Below are 21664 nucleotides of genomic sequence, written 5' to 3'. Positions count from 1 at the left end.
TCAGATTTGCATATAGAGACACGCACAGACACAACCATCCCTCGCCCGCTATTTCTATCATATTTATTTTTTCATTCGTCTTCCTACTGTCCTCTCCAAGAATTTTTTTATTTTCGATCACAGCAGTACACATTTAATTATATCGATCTACGTAGCAAGAGTTGTCTAGAAATCATACTATAATTTTTAATTGATATCTCTTCATATAAAATTAAAAACTTTCTGTTGATAGGAAAAGGCGCCGTTTAAATTGATATAATAATCGCATTTAATTATTTTAAATAAATAAAGGCCTAAAATAATTTTTTTAAATCTACACGCAAATGTGCCTATCGCACAATACTATATTTATTGCATACGTTAGGATTTTTTTAAACAAATGGGTTTAAAGATAAACGATTTCTTTAACTAGCAGGATATTATCTATGCGATCATTAGAATACTTTACGATTACATACATATTTATCATGTCGTCTTCTTGGCGCGATCAACGCCAGTTTACTTATAAAAAGCAACGTGCGTATCACTGATATCATTATCATTATCCAACATTTTTTTCGTTACTTATAGCTCTATTCAGCAAAAAAGTAGAATATACGAAGTAAATAAAGCAAATGCTTAAAAAAATGGAGATTAACGAAGCATTTGCTCGTGAATAAGAAATTATAGAACGTAAGATGATCTAAGTAATAAAAAGTTGAGGATTTTACACAGAGATGACATTTACAAGCAAACACTTTAGAGTAACGAGGCGAATTTATTTTAGTAAGAGTATAGGAAATGATTTCTTTACTACACACTTCAACTTCAAGAAATCAACAAATCTTTGCTTTTTCATACACGATCCAATAAACTATAAATTCTTGGACATTTTTTTCACATGAATCACGTGAAAACACATGAATGCACCGAATTGTTGCAACTTTCGCTTGCGATGACGATCTGAAAAATAGGCGCAGGAGAATTGAACGCCACGGGAGAGAAAGATCTCGTTCCCGTTGCATCGATGCAACTTTATATGCGTTACAGCAGCGTTGAAATAGGGCGTGCTTCTACCGCTGTTAATGCAATTTACATAATAACGAGCTGCGCGATCATTATTATACCAGCCGACCGGCGCGCTTCGTCGTCATCGTCGTCATCATAGCTGTATCCATTACATATACCGCCCTCCACTTCGGCTACCTGTTATGCAACCAGCCAGCGTGTGCGTATCGTGCCGCGTTATTAGTGCAGTTAGTTCAACCCTTGGCGTGCCGCCAAATACACACGATGCCGGACCGAAATAATCTGAAATTTATATAACGCTACACGCGCGCAGCGGCTGTCGATTAAAAGAGAAACAGAAAGAAGATAAAGTGTGCAATTAGAAACGCAAACGCACTCACATTTTCGTATAAACAAACTTTTGGTGTAAACATTCCAGTGTACTTTAAATAGAACTCGGTCGTAATTCACGTCATGAAGAATTTCTTAAATAAAATTAATTAATTATCCTCCTGTCAAATTCTTTTTGTCGAATCATGAATTATTTGAATTAGGAAATTCATTTTATTATCTGCAATTGTTATAATGGAATAAATAATTTATTATATTACAAAATTATTGAAATAAAAGGTAGAACCGTGATGAAGAATTTGATCGATTTCGCGCTCGCGACAAGTTTTTCAATATAAACTTTGACCTGAGCGAAACATCTTCGTGACATCTACATTACAAATTGACTTTTATCTCTCCTACGATTTCGTCACGCAAATAAATCGCCGATCAAATATCCTCGTGTGTTTTTTCGTCGTTTCTCTCGTTCGGCGCGACGAAAAAAAGAACCGCCAGCGGATGATGGTCGGGCGGTAAATAAAGTAGTAGGAAAAGCTTTGAAAAGCGGTTACTATTATAAAATTGGTGATTCACGGAATGAGGTCACGTTCCTAGCGAGCTAGTTCTCTTCTAGTGCCGGTCGAACTTGTATTAATCTTCTCGAGAGCAGTCGCTGTTCCTGACCCCGCATCGATCGCCGCTCTGCCGAGCGTGCGAGCGAAAATAAAGGAAGTATTCAGCATATTCAGAGCGCGCGTGCTTAATGCAATTAAATGAATTGAATCTAATAGGGTGAAGTACTTGGTCGCCGCTCGCCCTATCAGCCGGGAGCTAGTGCGATGTTCAGACTAAGGGACCTATTCGATAAGCCGTTTGTACGAAATAGCGAAGGAACGAGTTGATGAAAGGCGAATCAAGTTTCCTGGAAAAAAAGGAGTTAGCACACATTGTTGCTCTCCAAATTGCTTCTATAATCGATCGAAACTACGACTGCTGATACTTCCATTCGGTCCATACCACCTGCATATCGAGTGCACGAGTTGCATACAAAGTTCCGGACGGCCTATCGGATACAGCATAGCGATAGTGCATCAGTGCGTTAACGACGCTCGAGGATACGGAACGTTTCCTCTAGAAGAGAGAGAGCACTGAGCGAATTTTGCACTGTTGCACGTCGTTTCGTTTCGCGCATTCATTTGTCGAAAGAGAGAGAGAAAGGAAAACGTATCGTAATAAACATGGCCAAGGGAAGAGCGAAGAAAAAAGGATTCACTTGCAGCTGTTCGTGCGGGTGTGGCAGCAGGAACAGCGACGTATTATGTAAATATCGTGCATCTGTTGTGCTATACACCGCATCGCTTATGCTACTGCAATCGTTGGATGCGACCCTCTCGATCTAATCATTCGAGCGAGCGAGCGGAAATTATGCCGCGAATTTTATTTTATTTTTATTTTTTTTTCCTTCAACCGCTTGATGTAAAACGCCGCTACTTTCTTAGATAACTAGACATCATCGTGAATAACTTCCTTTTATAGTGAATATTACTCATTGTTGGAGTTAATTGAGTTCCATTCAGGACAGAATTTTTCCATTATAAGAAGATATTAAAGAAATTACGTATTTTTAATTTTTTTTTATTTATATTTGTTATACGCACGGGCGAGATAAATTTAATTACTGCGAATTTAAATAAACTTTGATAAATTAATTTCATTCATAAATAGAAATTGAAAGAAAAAAGCGTTTATATTGCGTTTTTATTTGGCGTATTAAATCGTGAATTAACTCACCGACATTTATGTAAATTTGAAAGCGCAATCACGATGAGCAAGAGTGATATAAAGAACTTCTTTGCGATGGTTCTGGTTAGCTTTTTCTGATAAGCAATATTTACAAAGCGATAACATGTATCGTACCATGCGAATCTGTTTTCATAACGTGCTAAGTATATTAACAAACGCTAAATACTAATTTCCCACGGTTCTCTATTCATATATATGATGCAGCACATTTTACAATTCAACAGTTTAACATTAGTGCTTACATTAACATTTAACGAAGAATGATCAAATAGCTTAAGTATTCTGATTAACTCACTTTTTTATACAAATTTTTCTTTTATCGATATATGCTTTTTTTATCTTATTTTTACGTATGTTGATTTATTTTTAATTGCTAAGTATATCAAGAATCATTTTAAAAATATAAATTATCAGTTTTGAAAACAGAAGTTGTTCCTATATTCTACTACTATATTATTAAAAACCTTTTATTTTTATACAAACAATAATAAACAGTTATTTTTCTAAGAATTTCCCTAACAGTACAACATATCCGAAAGACATTCAGAGGATATCGAGAGGACATCCGAACATCCTCTGGATGTCCTCTGAATGCCTTTTGGATGTGTGCATTGAAAAAAAAAGTTATTGAATTCGAATAAATATTTATTTCAATACTGTCTAATAAATCATTTATTTGAAACTAATAATATTTATTTGTTTCAAATAAATAATTGATTAGACTGTATTGAAATAAATATTTATTAATTTAATAATTCTTTTGCAGTGTGATATTAGAGATTGTTTACACTCATGTAACAAAACAATACAAAAATGTACAAATTGCACAATTTATGTAGTATAATTTTATGGTGAACTTCGAGTTGATAAGGAAAGTTCCAAGGAATGCTGAGTAAGGGGAGCATATTGATATCTCCCGAAATACATCTGGAAACATTCTCGACTTAGTTAGAAGCAACATATGTTCGACGTGTGAATTGTCACGTGTTAGTCTCCATTGTGTATTTACCAACGCCTCCGATACTACTACTACATGATAATCAGTACTTATGAAGAGATAACAGACGCGCCACGCGACCGTGTTTTCTTAAGCTCGTAAGTGTTAATGAAAGCTAAACGCTTGTGCTCTCTGAGCGGCTCATTGTCTAGATCGAGGGCGCATCGTGGTCGTAGTAAATGACGGATATCCTTGGGCGTGGTACGTACGCAAATATCGGAGCGAAATCGAGGTCGTGTCTTACGCTAGAATGAGACGCCTGGTCCCAAGAATTTCAAGGTACGACTTTTCATCCGTGGGATGCTGCGATCCAAATCACACAATCTAAGGAAATTATTAAATTTCTATGAAATATATGCACATTTTCTATTAATGACCCGCAAAAATTAAAAAGAGATACCGAGAAGTATAAGAAATTTTTTTTTAGGAATTTATCAACTTGTTAACAACTTTTGTGATGCTAGAAAAAATTAATATTATTTTTAAATATTATCGACCACATTTTATAGATTAATTTCAGATGTAGGACACACCGCAAATCTTAGAATCAGTCCTGATTTCGAGAAACTCTCAGCGCGCATTTAGCACTGAATGGCACTGTTGTTTGGATTCCCGTGTATTTCTGTACGATACGAGATCGCTCGCCTGTTCCGAAACAATTTTACGTTTCGCAAATGAAAAACAGAAGTTGTTTCGCAGCGACGTAAAAATTGTTCGTGACGCCAATTAAAAGCCGACGCGCACTTTATCACTTTAATTGCAGCATCGTTAATGAATAAAGTCTGTATATTTTCTTCAAGTCGTAGCACACTTGTATGCAAATAACAACTTGATTTTTTACATGTACTCATTTTTTATCGTTATTACGATAATGCGAATCGAAGAGATCTTCGATCTCATCATCAAATATTTCAAACGATGATTTCGCCGCACGATGATTTTGCGTGCGATTCGCGCGTCGCGAGCAAACAACGAGCGCGCCAAGCCAAGGCAGCGGTCACGAAGATTCGATTTTATATCGCGAGGTATCGCCAACCACGAGAAAGAGAAAGAGAGATAGAGACAGAGTAGAGAGACTCTCGCGCATAAAAACATTTATTATACGCGTGTAGCACGCGTTTCACTGCTTGCGCGCTCAGTGCAGCACGTTGCATTCGCGGAAAACGCATCGTCCGACGAGACGTCTCGTCCGCTCTAAGTCCGACGAATCGCGCGCATTTTCCTCTCGTGCAACGGGATCAGGTATATAACTCTCATTGTCTTCCCAAGCGAATCCAACGATACAAGGATATATTACGTGTACCTTCTAGTCGCGAATGACGGATCTTGATCAGAGGGAAACGTGACCTGGTGATACGTTACTATTATTATAATTGTAACGCGATGATGAGATGAACGAGTCATTAATGACATAAGGAAGTGAATCGGCGTCGGACGATCAAGGACGCCGGATCTTACGTCGGAAGAGGAGCATCCGCGAGATCTCGATAGGCGCTTATGACTTTCGGCTCTCTTCCGGTGTATTTTTAGCGCCTACGCACGTAACCGGAGTAATATACGGCCGCGATAAAGTCGTAGTTGGGTTAATTGCAGTTGCTCTGTTGGGACGAATAACTGGGTCGGCCGCCTGGTAAACGAACTTCGGCAATAATAAACATTATGCCATTGAGAGGGGAAATATATATGTATATGTATATATTCCGTTAAACTGTCTTAATAGGCCTTAAGGCGTTAATAAACGCTCCGTTAATTCCGATAAACGTGAAAACATGTTACACTCGATGATTGCATAAGATTTTCCACTTCTGCATTTTTCCGTCACTCTTTTTTTTCTCCTTATTGTTAGAGCAGATGAATGACGTCAGGCGAAACATTTAACTCGTGAATTGGCAGTTTTAATCCAATCGAGATTAATTGAGTCCTAGTCGGCAAAGGGTGATTTAAGGTGATTTGTAAGTTTTATAGCAAAAAGCTCCAAACTGCTGTCTTAAGCTCTAATCTCTAAATCTACTCTCCTCACTGGAGCATTTTTTGCTGATGTTTCATGTTTCTTAAAAAAATTGCTAGTTGCCAAAAATTTCAAACTGCCTCCTCACTGGAGCAACAACGAACAACTTTTTGTTGATGTTCCATGTTTCTTAAAAAGTTGCTGCTTGTTGCCGAAAGTTTCTTAAGTAGTGTCCTTACTAAAACAACGACTAGCAACTTTTTGTTGATGTTCCATGTTTCTTAAAAAAGTAGCTTAAACCCTAAGCGAGTTAGTCAACTCCCAACTTTTAAAGGTTAAAGTTTGATGTAATTTTTCTCTTAAATCTTCGTGAATTACTTAAATCACCTTTTGCATAGAGTAGAACTAAATTATCATCTTGAATAAGTCTAAAATAAATCTAAAATATCATGCGGTTGATGTATGAAACCTTATTTCGTAAGATTTCGCAAGTTTATTTATTCCTGCTTGTCTGCGATATGAGCAGAACACAGACGCGATACGCTGATAATTACTTGTTAGTCCGAACGGGATATTGCAAACAAATTTGCGATATTTTCTATCGTCGTAAACAAGCTAATGATTGACGTGCGATCAAGATGTCGCGTGCACAATGATGATATAATTACGTAATTAAAAGGCAAATAAAAAAGTCGCGTTACGCGATCGAACAAAAAGACTTTTCCGGCGCGCCTCGAACGTGCCTTGTCTCCGAACGTGCATCTTCGTTATTAAATCTCTCATTGACATTACGAATGACATGCCGATCCGATTAGTCGTCACGTTTGAAAGAAACATGTTTATCTCTCTCTCCTTCTCTTCTTCCCTGATGCGATTAGCATTATTCTGGTGCATGACGCCGCGTGCGTCAACGTTTTAACTGCACTTAAACGAGATTTAACGTGATTATTGTACAACTCGTGTTTTCGCTGATTGGTAGCTTGAAGTGGAAAATATATAGATCTTTGCCTATAAAATCACATAAAAGACTTTTAGAACGAGAGCAGAAGAGATTCTCCCGCGGAATCGCCGTGACTCCTCGACTCACGATGTCCTTGAACATTGTTAAAATTAGCACTTCTACATTACAATTTCCTGCAGAAGTATCGTAGCCAGTCCGCGTTCGCAAAATGTTTACATTAATTTTAGATATTAACGAGCAACGCTGTGGATAGCGCGTGACGTCACTATGGGCTAATCATAAGGAAATGGGGTATAACGATATCCGATCTTCCTAGAATTGCGCCGAAACCGTCGTGAAATGTAGATCAAGAGTATCCTCGAGAACGCAGACGTCGACGTGCCAAAGATATTCGCACTATAGACACATGGACACACACACACATACGTATATATACGCACCAATTTGTTACATTCTACCGAGAAACAATGATATCGAATGAAATTTAAATCGCTTGACAGTAATTTAAGAAGTTAAGTAGTTAGATGGAGATTGAAACATTAATTAAGGAATTTATGCACTTTGCTGTCAACTACCAGCTGTAGCTTATTTTATATTATTATAGTATTATTGAGAACATTTTTGTTTTTTATATATATTATATAATGCTTTTTATATATTATTATTATATATATAAAAACTTATTTATTTATGAAATTATTTTTTAAAATCTAATAGATATCTAATAGGATTATTTTGATCAAATTAATGTGCACGGTAGTTAATGCAAGAATTTTTTATTTCAACTGAAAACAATTATGATCAAGATTAAGCTCTATGCTATATACGGAGTTAATTTATGATTATGCTAACGGTACGACTACAGAGAGACGACGTGGGAGGCAAATTTGTAGGCTGACCGCTCATTAGATAATTGTAGCCTACATTCTTGAAATATCTGATAACGCGGGATCGTAAAGCAAGTTGCTCTCAGTCGTATGAAAAAAGTGATACGGTTCGTACACGTCGGCATTCCACCAAATTGCGCTCGTTTATGTACATCTCTTAGGTATAGGATGTATTATCTAACCATGGCCCCAATTGACATAAGGTATGACGTTTATCCTGTCGTTGATAAACGATATCGTAATATTTAAAATGTTATATTTTCTTATAAATAAAATTGACAAAAAATAGCATATTCGTCGGAAAGTTTATGAAATACGTATAATATCAAAAGATTTTTATTCATTATATGTTGATTTAATCCATTTTATCTATTATATGTAATATTTAAAATTTTGCATTTTCTTATAAATAAAATTGAAGAAAATGGCAGATCTATCGGGAATTTTATTAAATAAGTATTAAAAGATTTTTATCCATTATATGTATAATATCATAATGACATATAAAGTTACAAAATAAATTAAATCGATAAGAAAAAAAATTTGATCGATTTTAGATACGATTGCATACTTAAAGTTATAAATTATAGACTTGACGTATTGTAGTTACGCATGCTTTATTAGAGAAACAAAAGAATTATTATTATTAAATTTTACACAACAATAAATGTTATCGTACATGAAGATAAATAAAGATTAATCGAGTTAACTTCAAAGTAACATAATATGTGGCTCAGAGCATCTCTCACAAGATTAGAAATAACTGTTACAATTACGTAGCAGCTCTGTTTTGCTTTCGACTCAATGAATGATGTCTGTAATTTAAAACACTCGAAGATTATCGAAATAATTTAGAACATATGGCTCGGAATATACTTAATTTGATACGATAAAACGTTCTTATTTCGTGCACTTTGTCTTATTACTCGCGAGTATTAATAGATACGCAGGTAATAAAGCTAAATAATTACAGCAATAATTATAATAGAATTTTGTTTAGCAAAAACGTCAAATATAATTCATCATATTAGTTAATGAACAAGTTAGGTGATTTTATAGAATATCAATACGACGAATTTCGCTTCTTCGGCTTGACTGCAATGGTGTTGACTTGGCAATGATTTCTTCTTTATTTGCAGGCTCACATACTCATTCTCACCTGTTGTGTATTACGCATATTTCTGTAGAGAATATTTTGCGACGAGAATATTTTACATATATATATATATTGTATCGCGCGCATTCATCCGAGCTCGACGATATTATAGAGAATACGACGATCTCTTCTCTGTCAACTTCTCGCGCAAATCATATATGTATATCCGTTCGGTGTCTCTTCGTTTACTTTATTTCGTCTAATATTTATCACAGGTGAAGATCCAATGCTCAGCGACCAACAGCAGTACCGATACATGACTGTTGATGACATGAAATCCATGGGGGATGACTCGATGCGCGTAAACGTGACGGACGATGAAAGAGATAATCGACATTCCGGAGGTACGTAAATACATCGAGAGTACATATTTGCATTGCAGTATTTTTATTGAGAAAATAGCATTTATGCATTATTTACTCTTTTGAGATTTTACGTTAATTTATAGGCAATTATCTATTGAAGAAATTAAACAGATGAAATTTTTTCATATTGACGTATATGATGGAATTTTTTATTTCAAACTTATTTAATTTTTTCTATACAACAAAAAAGTTAGATAATAACTATACTCTATAATTTAAGATATGCGATTTGAATATTGTTCGATTATGCTGCATCGCGTTCATCGGATTAAATTAGATTCTTGGAAAATAAATTTAATGTATGTATTCTCTAGCGCCAACCATAACAGAAATGATTACGAAAGAGAATTATCATCGTACAAACGCGGCGAATCTTAAGCCAGACAATGTAGACATCAACAGGCATCCTGTGCATGTCGGGTATGTAATATTTTATATCTATTTTTATCTATCATTGAAATTAAAATAAGGTCGTATAAATGAAATTCTATTCTCAATGGAATGTTGACGAAAGATTTCGCTGAAAATCTCACTTAAACGCGATATAAATCTATTAAATAATTTAATTAAATAATTTTAACATTGCAAATTAAAGAATTATCTTGCTACGAGTTTCGCTGCAAATTTTAGTTTAAATGTTAATATTTTTTTATATCATTTATCAATTAAAATGTAATAATTTAATATATACATATAAGAATTTCAATTTGTTTTATTAAATTCAAATTTTTATAAAATTTATATTTGTAAAATTTATTTAATTTTAAAAAATTATTTGTTGAGAATTAAAATATTTAAAAAATTATTAATTATTATATTGAGACCAAATTATAACTGCATGGTTTGGCGTGGTTACAGTATATAAATGTATAATATTGGTTTATAAAATTACGACATGCTCAAAATTTGATGCATGTTTTAATTATTTGACAGCTATGAATTATATATACATATATATAACTGAAAATTATTAATACATTCTAATTTTGATGAATTAGTAATACAAGAAATATTTTGAAAGAATTATAGTTTTGCAAAAACTTTGTTTTGTTTAAATATGATTAATAAATTAAGTATTGTTTTAATATTTTAAACAAGATATATAATAATTTTTTTTTCAATTTTGAATATATCGTGATATATATATATATATGAGAGAGATGTAATATACTGCAAAAAATATAATTTTTCAAATATAATGCCAAAATTTTAGTTCAATTTGCACGCAGCAACTTTTATCTATTGTAAACCTAGAAAAGTCTTAGATGGGACAGTGTAAAAATAATGTTATTTAATATTACGAGAAATGTGATCCGTAATCCTGCGCGACCTTATACTCCGGTGTACATATCGCGATTGACACTGTATTGATACTACGAAACAATAATGATGTGTATTATAGTGTGATACAATATGTGTGTTGGTGAAAGTTTCCTGCTGTGATTAACCCAACAGATGATTGGCTGCTCGATAAATTATCCAGTTAATTCTATTATCCTAATTTTGAATATTAATAATGTAATGACACAAACATATACATAATAATCGATATTTTTATTCAAATATTGCTTTCACAATCAAGATTATTTATCATTGCTTTGATAAGATTACGATAAATAAATTTTTGAATTATCTCATGTTGTCAAGATTAAATATTATGTCAATGAACACAAGTATTAAATTAAAATGAATTTAATTTAACGGTACACTTATGTGAATTTAAATGAAAATGTTGTATAATTGCAAATTTTACGTTTATTTTTATATAAAACGTAAAAACTATAAAAGTATACATCATTGTTATGAGCGCACGATCATTAACAACTCATCTTAATATCGTAATAATTACATTTTACTGAAATCACAAGCAAAAAATGTGCATAATTTATCAAATTTGCGCTACAGATTTACAAGACAAGTGTTATAAATCAACATATTTAAATTATGCTACTATTAGGCTTTTTCGATGTAAATATGTTCAGTTGTAGTACAAGAAAAGAAAACAATATATGTATAGAATTGTAGTTCTAAAATATTTGAATATATACATATACAGGGAATATATCTTATTTCAATAATTTTTTTAAAAATACGTAATTATTGTAAAATACCATAATCATAAGATCATAACACGATACAAATATATTGTCTATTGTTTTACTTAACATTCACTACAAGACGCGAAATACTTTACAGTCATTCAATCAGCTCGATAAAAACGCTTGATGTTCTCGTTACAGCCTGCTTATTCGTAGCAAAGTTCGATTACTTAGTGTTGAGCATGTTGTTTTTCACTTTTTACTTGGATGAACGATTCTATGTGACATTGTGAATGATTATTATTGTAATTTATACTAACCATTTGGCTGGTTTGAAGAATGTCTACGACAGATCGAGTCGAAAAAAGAGATTCGCGCAAACCTGTCTTCTTTCGCGTAGAAAATTTTAACCATCATAAATCAATCGATTTCTGTTATACTGTCTAACATCGCGTATATGAGGATCTAGCAGCTCGTCATTTTTGCACGTAGTACCACTTGAAAAGGCACAGATCACTTCCGTAATGACTTATAAAACATGATATGATGATTATAAGCAGAAGAGGATGCAATTTGTACAAATGAGATAGCATGAGCATGACACGATGAGATCATTACAGTCGGATAATCTAAATCGGTTCTGTTCTCTGAGAATAGTGAGTCCCTAGAGTCTTTATGCATCTCTCTGGCAGCCCTCAGTCCCGCGCTGAAAGGACAAGGAATGTGGAGGGACAGGTAGATACACATCAGCAAATCTTACTTTATATCACGATAACAATGCGAAATATAATTAGTGATGATAAAGAAACATTAATGATATTTATATAATATTAAAAAGCAAAAACTATTGTTTAAACATCTCGATATTAATTATAGCAATTTTCTAAAAAAATGAAGGTATTGAGCATGTTATAATGTTTCTGAAAAAAAAAAGAATCGTTCGTCCAAACAATTGTGTTGAATAGTAGAAAGTAGAGATGTCAACGTTGCAGCTGCTGGATGTTTTCTTCTTATATAAGTAATTTATATTATTTTATAAGTAATTTATATTATTAAGTTATATTATTTTTCATAGGGATATGACGGAATCTGTTGTACTAATTGTAATTGCCTATTTGATAAAAATACGCAATAATTTTTTTTACGCAACTTTGTTTTTTTCAGTCAGAAAATACAAATTAAGAATTTTATTAATTTATACAATTGTCAAGATTGCAACAGATTTCGATGCATCATTTTAATTTTAAGTTATCTCCGCGAGATATGTCTTTTTTTCGCGAAGTGTGAATGATGTGTGGCGTCTCTCTACTATAATACATAATTATTATTGTTGCTGCTCGTTTCGTAGTCGTGTACAATAGAAAAGTGGCTTGCGTGTGATGAGTGCGGGTTTTCCGAAGTGTCAGACCATCATCGTCGCAACCTAGGAGCACTTTTTACGAAAAAAAACAAAAAGTAAAAAGAATTTGACATATCGTTCGATGTGTCGATCAAGAATCAGTTGCACGTATCGTGCTAATTAAAATTCCAATAATCCGAATACGCTATGAAAATCTATGTAAAAATGTGCTAGTGTTAGCGATATATCACGATCTCATCTCTTTTTTTCTTTCTTTCTCTATGTCATCTCATCATCATGTTTATGAACGAATGAATACTAACGCGTTTTTTATTTTGTTTCCGATCCTCTCTGTTATTTTATTTGCGCTACTCTCGCAGAATTCCACAGTGGAGAAAGTAAGTGATCTTCTCTTCAATCTTAGCTTCTGCAATTTGCTGTATATATTACTCCCTCGATTTTTTTCAATCATTCTTCTTTTTGTGGTATATACACAGCCTATTTGTCGCTGCACTACACAATCTTTTGTAGCTGCTGATTCTTATTATTCTCAGAAGTATTGCTCAGTGAATAGCTTCGTTACGATGATTATTAAAAGATGATTCATGAGTCAAATATGACTGAATCTTCAGGAATCAGCAAAATTTATTGTGAAAAATATATATAATGAATAAAACAACAGGTATGTACACACGCGCCTCTCAATTATCTCTGCAAAAATTTTTTATGTATAGCCGCTCAAGCTCTTCACGACGATGATAGATGTGCGTAATCACATGATTTATACAGATGCGTCGCTTAATCTGAATTTAAAATTGAAAAAAACAAATTTATTACAGAGGTAATCTTTAATAACTTCGTATTCGAATAGTCGTAATAATAACCGCATTGTCAATAATACCGCGTCAACTCGGAAGACGTCCTTGTCAAACTACTGCATTCACTGTGCAATGCGCATTGCACAATTTTCTTGTGAATAATTTATAGGTTCATTAGAATGGAATTCTCAGCGCTAACATCGCTGCATTATGTAGTAATGGAGAGCGTTCGAGGATAGACCCATTTCTCATTTAAACCATATTAGATTAGACACTTTCAATGTCGTTAGTTTGACGCTTACGGCCATATTACACCCATCCAACACAGATGCCTCGTATAAAACACCCATATATAGATTTGTCGTAGGTAGCTGTTTTATTTATCACTTATTTTGCGACATGTATCTTATACAACTTATATACTTGTCGTCTTGTACAAATATCCATCAATTAGATTTGAATATATAGATAGCTGTTTTATTTATCTTTTTTTATTTTGCATACATACTTTATGGAATTCATTATATCGTAATCTTACCTATTTTACCTAATTGCATTATGTCAGAACAATTACATTTACGAATTACTCTATTCACTTTGGAAGAGACAAGATACAACTAATAATATCGGGACGACATTAATGTGATTGATATCCATTGTTTTAAAATTTTTACAAGAATTCATAAAATCGCTATTTAATTATCAATATATGTCATGCTTTATATATAGAACAATTTCTCGAGAATTATGCTTGCTGGCTTTGCATACTTTTGAGACTAGTTAATTCATGTCGGTGATTATACAATGCATTGTGACTGACATTAATATTAAAATTGTATTAAATATAAGATTTTGCATTTTTCCAATATAGCAAAATGTTTTTATAGCAATTATAAAAACATCATTTCTTCTTTTACATCTTCTATTACGAGAGTTTTCAAGAAAAAAAGCTACAATGTAAAATATATTCTATTTTCTTCTATTGTATATGATACAATAATTGTTAATTGTTATAAAAGTTTTAAAGAAGCAAGATTGAGAAAAATTTGTACGATTTTGTCGAAGATATGTATTATATTTTGGATATAAAAAAAGGATGTGACTTTTTGTATGCAACTTATATATATAATAACGCGCAACTTTTTTTTCGCGATATACTTTTTTGACAGTCCTCGACAGCGTATCGTTAATCCAATGTAACACGCTCTCCAAAATCTCTTTAGCTTCCTGGTTTCCTTTCTGGTGGACGCGAGAGGTGGTGCAATGCGCGGATGCAGGCACAGCGGCGTTCCGTGTGATTGTTCCGCCACGCAAGGCCGCAATGCCTATGCGTGTCACATGCAGATATTTAAGGAGGGACAAACTGACCAATCCACCACCCCTGATGGAGGGAGAAGCGTTGGCCAGCCGCATCCTCGAGTTGGGTCCTGTGGGTGCAAAATTCTTAGGGTACGTCGAACCATCTCTCGCGATTCAATTTTCTTAACATTCCTCACATCAGATGTGCGAAATCTCCCTATAAAGGACTCCACACAATTCTTATGGAATCTGGATTTGACTGCTTTTTTATATTACAACTTGTGATCTGCTGCACAAAAAGTATAGCTAAATAATGGACAGCTACTGATTTATAGCCAATCAAACAAGAAAAGCTATTAGATCTTTTGTTCAGCAGATCACAAGTTACACATTTGAAGAAATCAGCCAATCCAATTTCCATAAGGATTGTGTGAGGTCCTTTATGATGAAACAATGATTATAATTCTCGTAGATAGAATGTAAAATAATCAGGGACTTTCTCTTGTGTACACTGTATATCACAAGAAAAAATATTTTATTACAATTATTCTCAGCGACAACTTCTTTTCAAACATTAAAAATTTGTTCTGTGTGTAGCCCTGTTATCATAGAGGTACCGCATTTCGCGTCGCTGCGCGGAAAAGAACGGGAGATAGTAATTCTACGATCGGACAATGGGGAGACCTGGCGCGAGCACACCTTGGAAGCCAGCGAGGAGGCTGTCCAAGATGTGCTTAACGAGAGCTTTGAGGGAGAAGGTATGATTTTTAAAGTAATGCCTTTATGTATATAATTTTCAAATATATAGAAACTTTAAATTATATGCAATAAATTATATCTTTTTTTAGAGCTAAGCCAACTAGAGGATCTCCAAACGTCTCGCATCGTGAGAATACTCACTGTAGACTTCCCGCACTACTTCGCGGTAGTATCTCGCATCAGGCAAGAGGTCCATGCGGTCGGTCCCGAAGGTGGTACCGTGTCGTCGTCCGCTGTACCACAAGTACAAGCTGTCTTCCCGCAAGCAGCCCTCACTAAGAAGATCAGAGTCGGTTTGCAGGTATTTTTTTTGTTTCGCTTCATTGATGTAATTAAATTTGTTACATCTGCTCTTGTAAACTCTTGCATCTTTGGTATTTAAATATAATGAAGTATATACAAAGCCCTTTCTTAAATTTTTTGAATTGCTTGCTTACCTAATTATATGCCATGTAAAATAATAAAATAATACGTATAACTTTTAATATATTTATTCATATTTTCAATAAGTGTATTAATATTTTTTATAATTAATTTATCGTATTCAATTGCTAAAAATTATTATTATCATTGTATAGGCACATCCTATACCGGCAGATCTTGTAGCCAAGTTACTCGGAAATAGAGTGGCCGTGTCGCCGATTGTTACCGTGGAGCCGAGACGAAGAAAGTTCCACAAGCCCATAACTTTAACTATCCCAGTGCCACAGGCAGCCAATAAAGGCATGATCAACCAGTACTCTGGGGACGCGCCAACTTTGAGACTCCTGTGCAGCATAACTGGTAATATATGCTTGCACGTAACATTGTAGAGCAGCGTACCGTCTTACTGGAGAATCTCTTACCGATAAACGGCTGAAACTATAATATTATACGCCGTATACACCTTTGGTGTACATATTACATATATACGCTCTTGCCGAACTTACATTGTTGCGCATTCGAGTATCGACTTATACTGTAGTTTAGCAGGCATGAACGCAGTCGGTAGACTATTTCGTCTGTTCTCAGGTCACCGGGATTGTGAATCAAAATATCGTACGTTGCACGAGAAGGTTGCTTGAATGCTAGCAGCACTTTTTATAACTTGTCTGTGTTCAATTTTATCAATTTGTACAATTTGTGATTTGCACCAACAAATGTAAAGATGTTCCAATGTCGACTGTTCACTCAAAGAGAATTAATTTTTGTGTATGTTGCGGTTTAATTTGTCAATGTTGCGGAAAGTTGTCATGACATGTTTTACGTGAATGTTTTAAAATAATTTCTTGTCATTTACTTTTGTATTGTCGGAAAATGTCCCGAGGACCTTCGGATAGAGATTTAAAAGAGAGATGGTAGCTGCATGTCTCATAGAAAAATTTCGTTGAGTATCATTACTGTATACATATCTTGTTGTAATTCATTGTTAATGCTTGCATATTGTTAGGATTGAGTCATTTAGGTATGGATTATTAATTAAAGTAGATAACATTTTATTCTATATACCTAGCCCATTGTAAGCGTTAACTTTAAAGTTTTTGTTTCAGCACATTCGTTTGACTGGTAATCGCTTTGATATTAGTAATTTCTAATTTACATGAAATTGTACTCATGATATATATGTATACATGATACATATGTATATATATACAAAAATATATATATATATATATATATATATATATATATATATAAAGTTGTTACAATATTTTTTATATAATATTCATTCTTATAAATGAAAAGGATTAATGTTGTATTATTATAATATTACACATACACCGAATATTATAAATATTTAAGCTTATCTTAAATCACAATTTGTTGAGAAGCTTTTAAGCATTATTTCTACGATATTCATAAAAAAATATTTGTTTTTAGAATATACATATCTAAATTGCGATTTTTGTTTTATTTTAATTTTGTAATTCAACCATATTAAAAATCGTTTTTCATCAAAAATATTTGTTAATGATAAACACATATTGATTTATACACTTATATTTCTCAATTATTGTATTAAACCCATACATATATATATATATATATATATATATATATATATATATATATATAATTGCTTTTTACACCATTCATATAAATAGTACATTTTTTTTATTTCGCAAGCATTATCATTCAGTCAATCACATGTCTACTTTTCTATTCCTTACACATTGATAGAAAGCACCTAATTCTAACGCACTTATAGCGACCGTTTTAAATACGAAGCTTTTTCTCGGATCAGTAGTTACATACTCCACATTATTTTTATACCCTAATTTGTATCTGATCATTAATCCGTCCGTATTTAATCTTGGTCGCGCGAAAACACACTACACTATATTTCACCTATACCATTTGCGTATTTGCAACACGGACATATTTTAATAATGTTATTGGACTTGGCATGTATGTCGTTCAGGGGGTCAGACTCGGGCAGTCTGGGAGGATGTCACAGGCTCGACCCCGTTAACTTTTGTGAAAGACTGCGTTTCTTTCACTACTACAGTTTCCGCTCGCTTTTGGTTGATGGACTGCCGTAACATCTCCGAGGCCACGAAAATGGCCACGGAACTCTACACGCACGCGACACATGTACCTTTTATGGCTAAGTACGTTAATATAAATTACGTAAGACGTAAATTTTAGATAACGACACACAAGCATGTAAATTATATAGGAAGAAAAAGCAATTATATATGTATTTTACTTAATGCGTTTTTGATAGATTCGTAGTGTTTGCAAAACGGATAGATCCATTGGAAGCAAGATTACGTGTATTCTGTATGACGGATGACAAAGAGGATAAAACTTTAGAACATCAGGAACATTTTACGGAAGTCGCAAAGAGTAGAGATGTCGAGGTAAAATGTCGGCGATAAAAATACAAATTAATTATTAAAGCGCTAACTATTCAAATACTTGAGGCGTCATAAAATTTTATTTCGTGCTATAGGTTTTAGAGGGCAAAACGCAATACATGGAATTCTCGGGAAATCTCGTGCCTGTACTGAAAACTGGCGAACAGCTTCAGTTGCCATTTAGAGCTTTCAAAGAGAATAGGGTTCCGTTCACCGCGAGAATAAAAGATCCAGATGCCGCGGATATGATGGGTCGAATTATGTTTATGAGTGAGCCCAAAGTTCCGAGAGGTGAATTACCGCAAACGCCGATCTGCACGCTAAATATTTTGTTGCCAGAAAAGATTTCTCCGGACACTGCAGTCTCCGAGCTGGATTTGTTGGAACTATCAAAGAACTACAGTTTTCTGCGCGATGGTGGAATAAGTACGTGAAGAATGCAGTAAAAGAGAAGAATTAATTAGTAATGATATTTTTGAGCAAAATTTATTATTTAACATTATATATATTATTCTTAGGTAGACCAGATGCTATACATAGAGCGACTATTCGTTTAACAGACATTGCTAATTTATTGGATAAAGATTGGGAATCGCTAGCGGAAGAATTAAACATCCCGCCTAATGATGTAGCCTTAATAAAACAGGAATATCCTGATAAACCTGCACAACAGGCCGCTGCCATGTTCAAAATCTGGCAGAATAATGGAAATAAAGCTACAGGTGAGTCTCTTCACAAATATTATACTGTATCATATTATTTACTATATGATCTTTATATAATTTATTCACCTTTATATCTTCAAAACAAACTCAGTGTACAATTTTTCGATGAATGAGAACTGTCTTGGTAACCTTTTAAAAAAACCTGTTTCTCTTAGCAAGGTCAATTAATTAGACACGCGCGTTATAGTTGAGTCAGGCGCGAGGAATCTCTCCTAGGAACGTCGTAGATGATGATCTCATTGTGCATTATTATGCCTGACATAAGTCCACACACACGTTCGTTCCCACTCCTCTTCCCGCTAATGGCATTGACTCGCACGTAATTCTTGTGGCGTTTCTGCAATCGGCAGAAGTAACAAGCAGTCGTGATTCTGTTGTAATATGTGATTCTCGTCGCACAGTAAAAGTTATTAAAATCTAAGTGTTCCTTGAATCATTTTTTTTTCTTTATTTATATCCCGATTTGATGAATTTGTCGGTTTGAAATTTTTGAATCTAAATCTGAATTGTTCGGAATATTTTTTGACATATTTCAATGAAGTAATTTCTCGAGAGTGTTGCGTAAAGTTTTTTAAATCTGAGGTCGATCTTAAAAAATTTTAAATAAATTTTAGAAAACTATATACTATTTTAGAAAACAATGTTTATAACTTTGTATCAGGAATATGAAAATCAGAATCATTATACGAGCGAACTTTTGTTAATATTTCGGAGGTGTCCTTGTTTTCGTTCGCAGTGTGCAATACATTCAGGTTTGTGCAAAATTGGAAAGCGCACAAAGATATAATTTGACTATTTTTGATTTTATATATATTGTACATATTTGTGTATGTGTGTCGATAATACATATATATATAATTTATTATACATATAACATGTAGTACTTTCAAATATATAGTACTATATATTTTGAACACAAAATGTTTTCGAATATTGGATATATTATTATAAATGTAAGATAAATTAAAATGTTTTTATTAACTTATCGTGATTGAAACATCACATTGTGTTCTTTATTCGTATACAGGAAATACATTAGAAAAAGCTCTCAATAAGATTGGACGAGAAGACATAGTGAACAAATGTATCTTCAATGTTGAGTTAGTAACTGATGATGTTGAAAAAGCTGTGGCGAGAGTAAGATTGGATCAGCCGGGATTTGATTCATTAAAAGAGGAATTGGGGCCGTCGAGAAACACATCACTTCGCCGTGATGCAACTATGGACCCTAAGATGGATCCTGATTATGAAGAGCCGGATAGAATGAAGGTGCGGGTTTTATACAAATTTATAAGAAGAATTTACAAGTGATCAAATATGCCACGTTCAAACGTCATTGAAAAATAATGCTATTCTGTGTCTTATTCTTTTTAACGCTATGAGCACAATTAAGAAAGATACAATCCATCCACTTTACGTCTTATAATAGTTCGTTTATACTGTAACAGTTAGAACGCTTATACGTAACAGTAATTTACTTAAATAACTGCGTTCACATAAGCGTGGGAGTCACAATTGCGAAGATAAAGCGCAATTCTCTTCTTATTCTAGGACTCTGAATCTGTCGAGGATCTTAGTATCACTGGAAGCACGCACGATAAACGTAAGTACATTGATGAGATTTATAAAATTAATTTCATTTATTCTTACTCGCTCTTGCATTGCGTTTTTATATTATACATATAAAATTCAAAAGAATTTGTCAGAGATAATTGAATATTACACATTCTTTTCTATGATACTACATAACGCAATAAAAATATGATGTCACGACTCACAATCCTTGAATGAATAATGCACATCAAGTCGCAACGCGCGCTTATTAATTGTGGAAATAGCAAACACTTTTATTCGTGCTTACTTAGAAAATGTATTAGTCAACGCTTGCCGACGATTTTACTGTGGCCACGTTATGTTTTGTCATGCAACGTTTCACATCAGCTCATGTTACTTCCTCATGTCTCCTCGTTTACGCGTTTTCTGCACTTCACAGCTAAAGAGCACATCACAATCACAAACGGCACTGTATTCAACGGAACCTCGACCCCCATCAAAGACAAATATGCGAGTGACGAGAAAGAGCTCGGCGACATGATGGCTGATTACCTTGAGCAGAAATGTCACGCAGCCGACACGATGAGCAAAAAGTCGCGCGACGAACTGGACGATTTGGATATAAAACGTCAGAAAGTGATCGCCGACGCCAACAAGATAGTCTCTGGTAAGTGAGCGACTGAAAGCGCGATTGGAATGAATGGTGGGTTGAGGGGCCGTGCTTACTACTACTATTACTACTGCTCCTGGCAGAACCGGTAGCCAATTAATCGATTTTAGCGGAACCACATCGCCAAATGCAGGATTATGCATTTAATTAAGCTCTGCAGCATGATTGAATTAATGCTGCGGGCGCA

The 21664-nt window shown here is 34.0% G+C and overlaps 1 protein-coding gene across 14 annotated transcripts in view; it reads left to right on the top strand.

Moving 5' to 3' along the window:
• Positions 1-21664, top strand: part of LOC114931530 (uncharacterized) — an 86519-nt gene that overhangs the window by 34366 nt on the left and 30489 nt on the right. For 8 of the 14 annotated variants that reach the window (XR_014924944.1, XR_014924943.1, XR_014924942.1 and 5 more), the window contains exons 1-11: positions 14914-15079; positions 15527-15687; positions 15778-15989; positions 16267-16471; positions 18090-18279; positions 18396-18531; positions 18624-18954; positions 19047-19250; positions 20281-20522; positions 20805-20856; positions 21247-21474. Coding sequence is in view for 5 of the 14 variants with exons in the window: in XM_085483829.1 (XP_085339955.1) it covers positions 14952-15079; positions 15527-15687; positions 15778-15989; positions 16267-16471; positions 18090-18279; positions 18396-18531; positions 18624-18954; positions 19047-19250; positions 20281-20522; positions 20805-20856; positions 21247-21474 (2089 nt within the window). In the remaining 9 variants the exon portion in view is untranslated. Of the gene's footprint in view, positions 1-9284; positions 9414-9748; positions 9855-13192; positions 13211-14853; positions 15080-15526; positions 15688-15777; positions 15990-16266; positions 16472-18089; positions 18280-18395; positions 18532-18623; positions 18955-19046; positions 19251-19460; positions 20006-20280; positions 20523-20804; positions 20857-21246; positions 21475-21664 lie in introns of those variants that run through there. The other 6 variants (XR_014924940.1, XR_014924939.1, XM_085483831.1 and 3 more) reach the window with 4 other exon arrangements.

Source organism: Nylanderia fulva, unplaced genomic scaffold (assembly GCF_048542155.1).
Source record: "Nylanderia fulva isolate GAGA-0341 unplaced genomic scaffold, ASM4854215v1 Scaffold27, whole genome shotgun sequence".
Lineage (NCBI taxonomy): Eukaryota > Metazoa > Arthropoda > Insecta > Hymenoptera > Formicidae > Nylanderia > Nylanderia fulva.
This window is presented reverse-complemented; position numbering and strand designations above follow the sequence as displayed.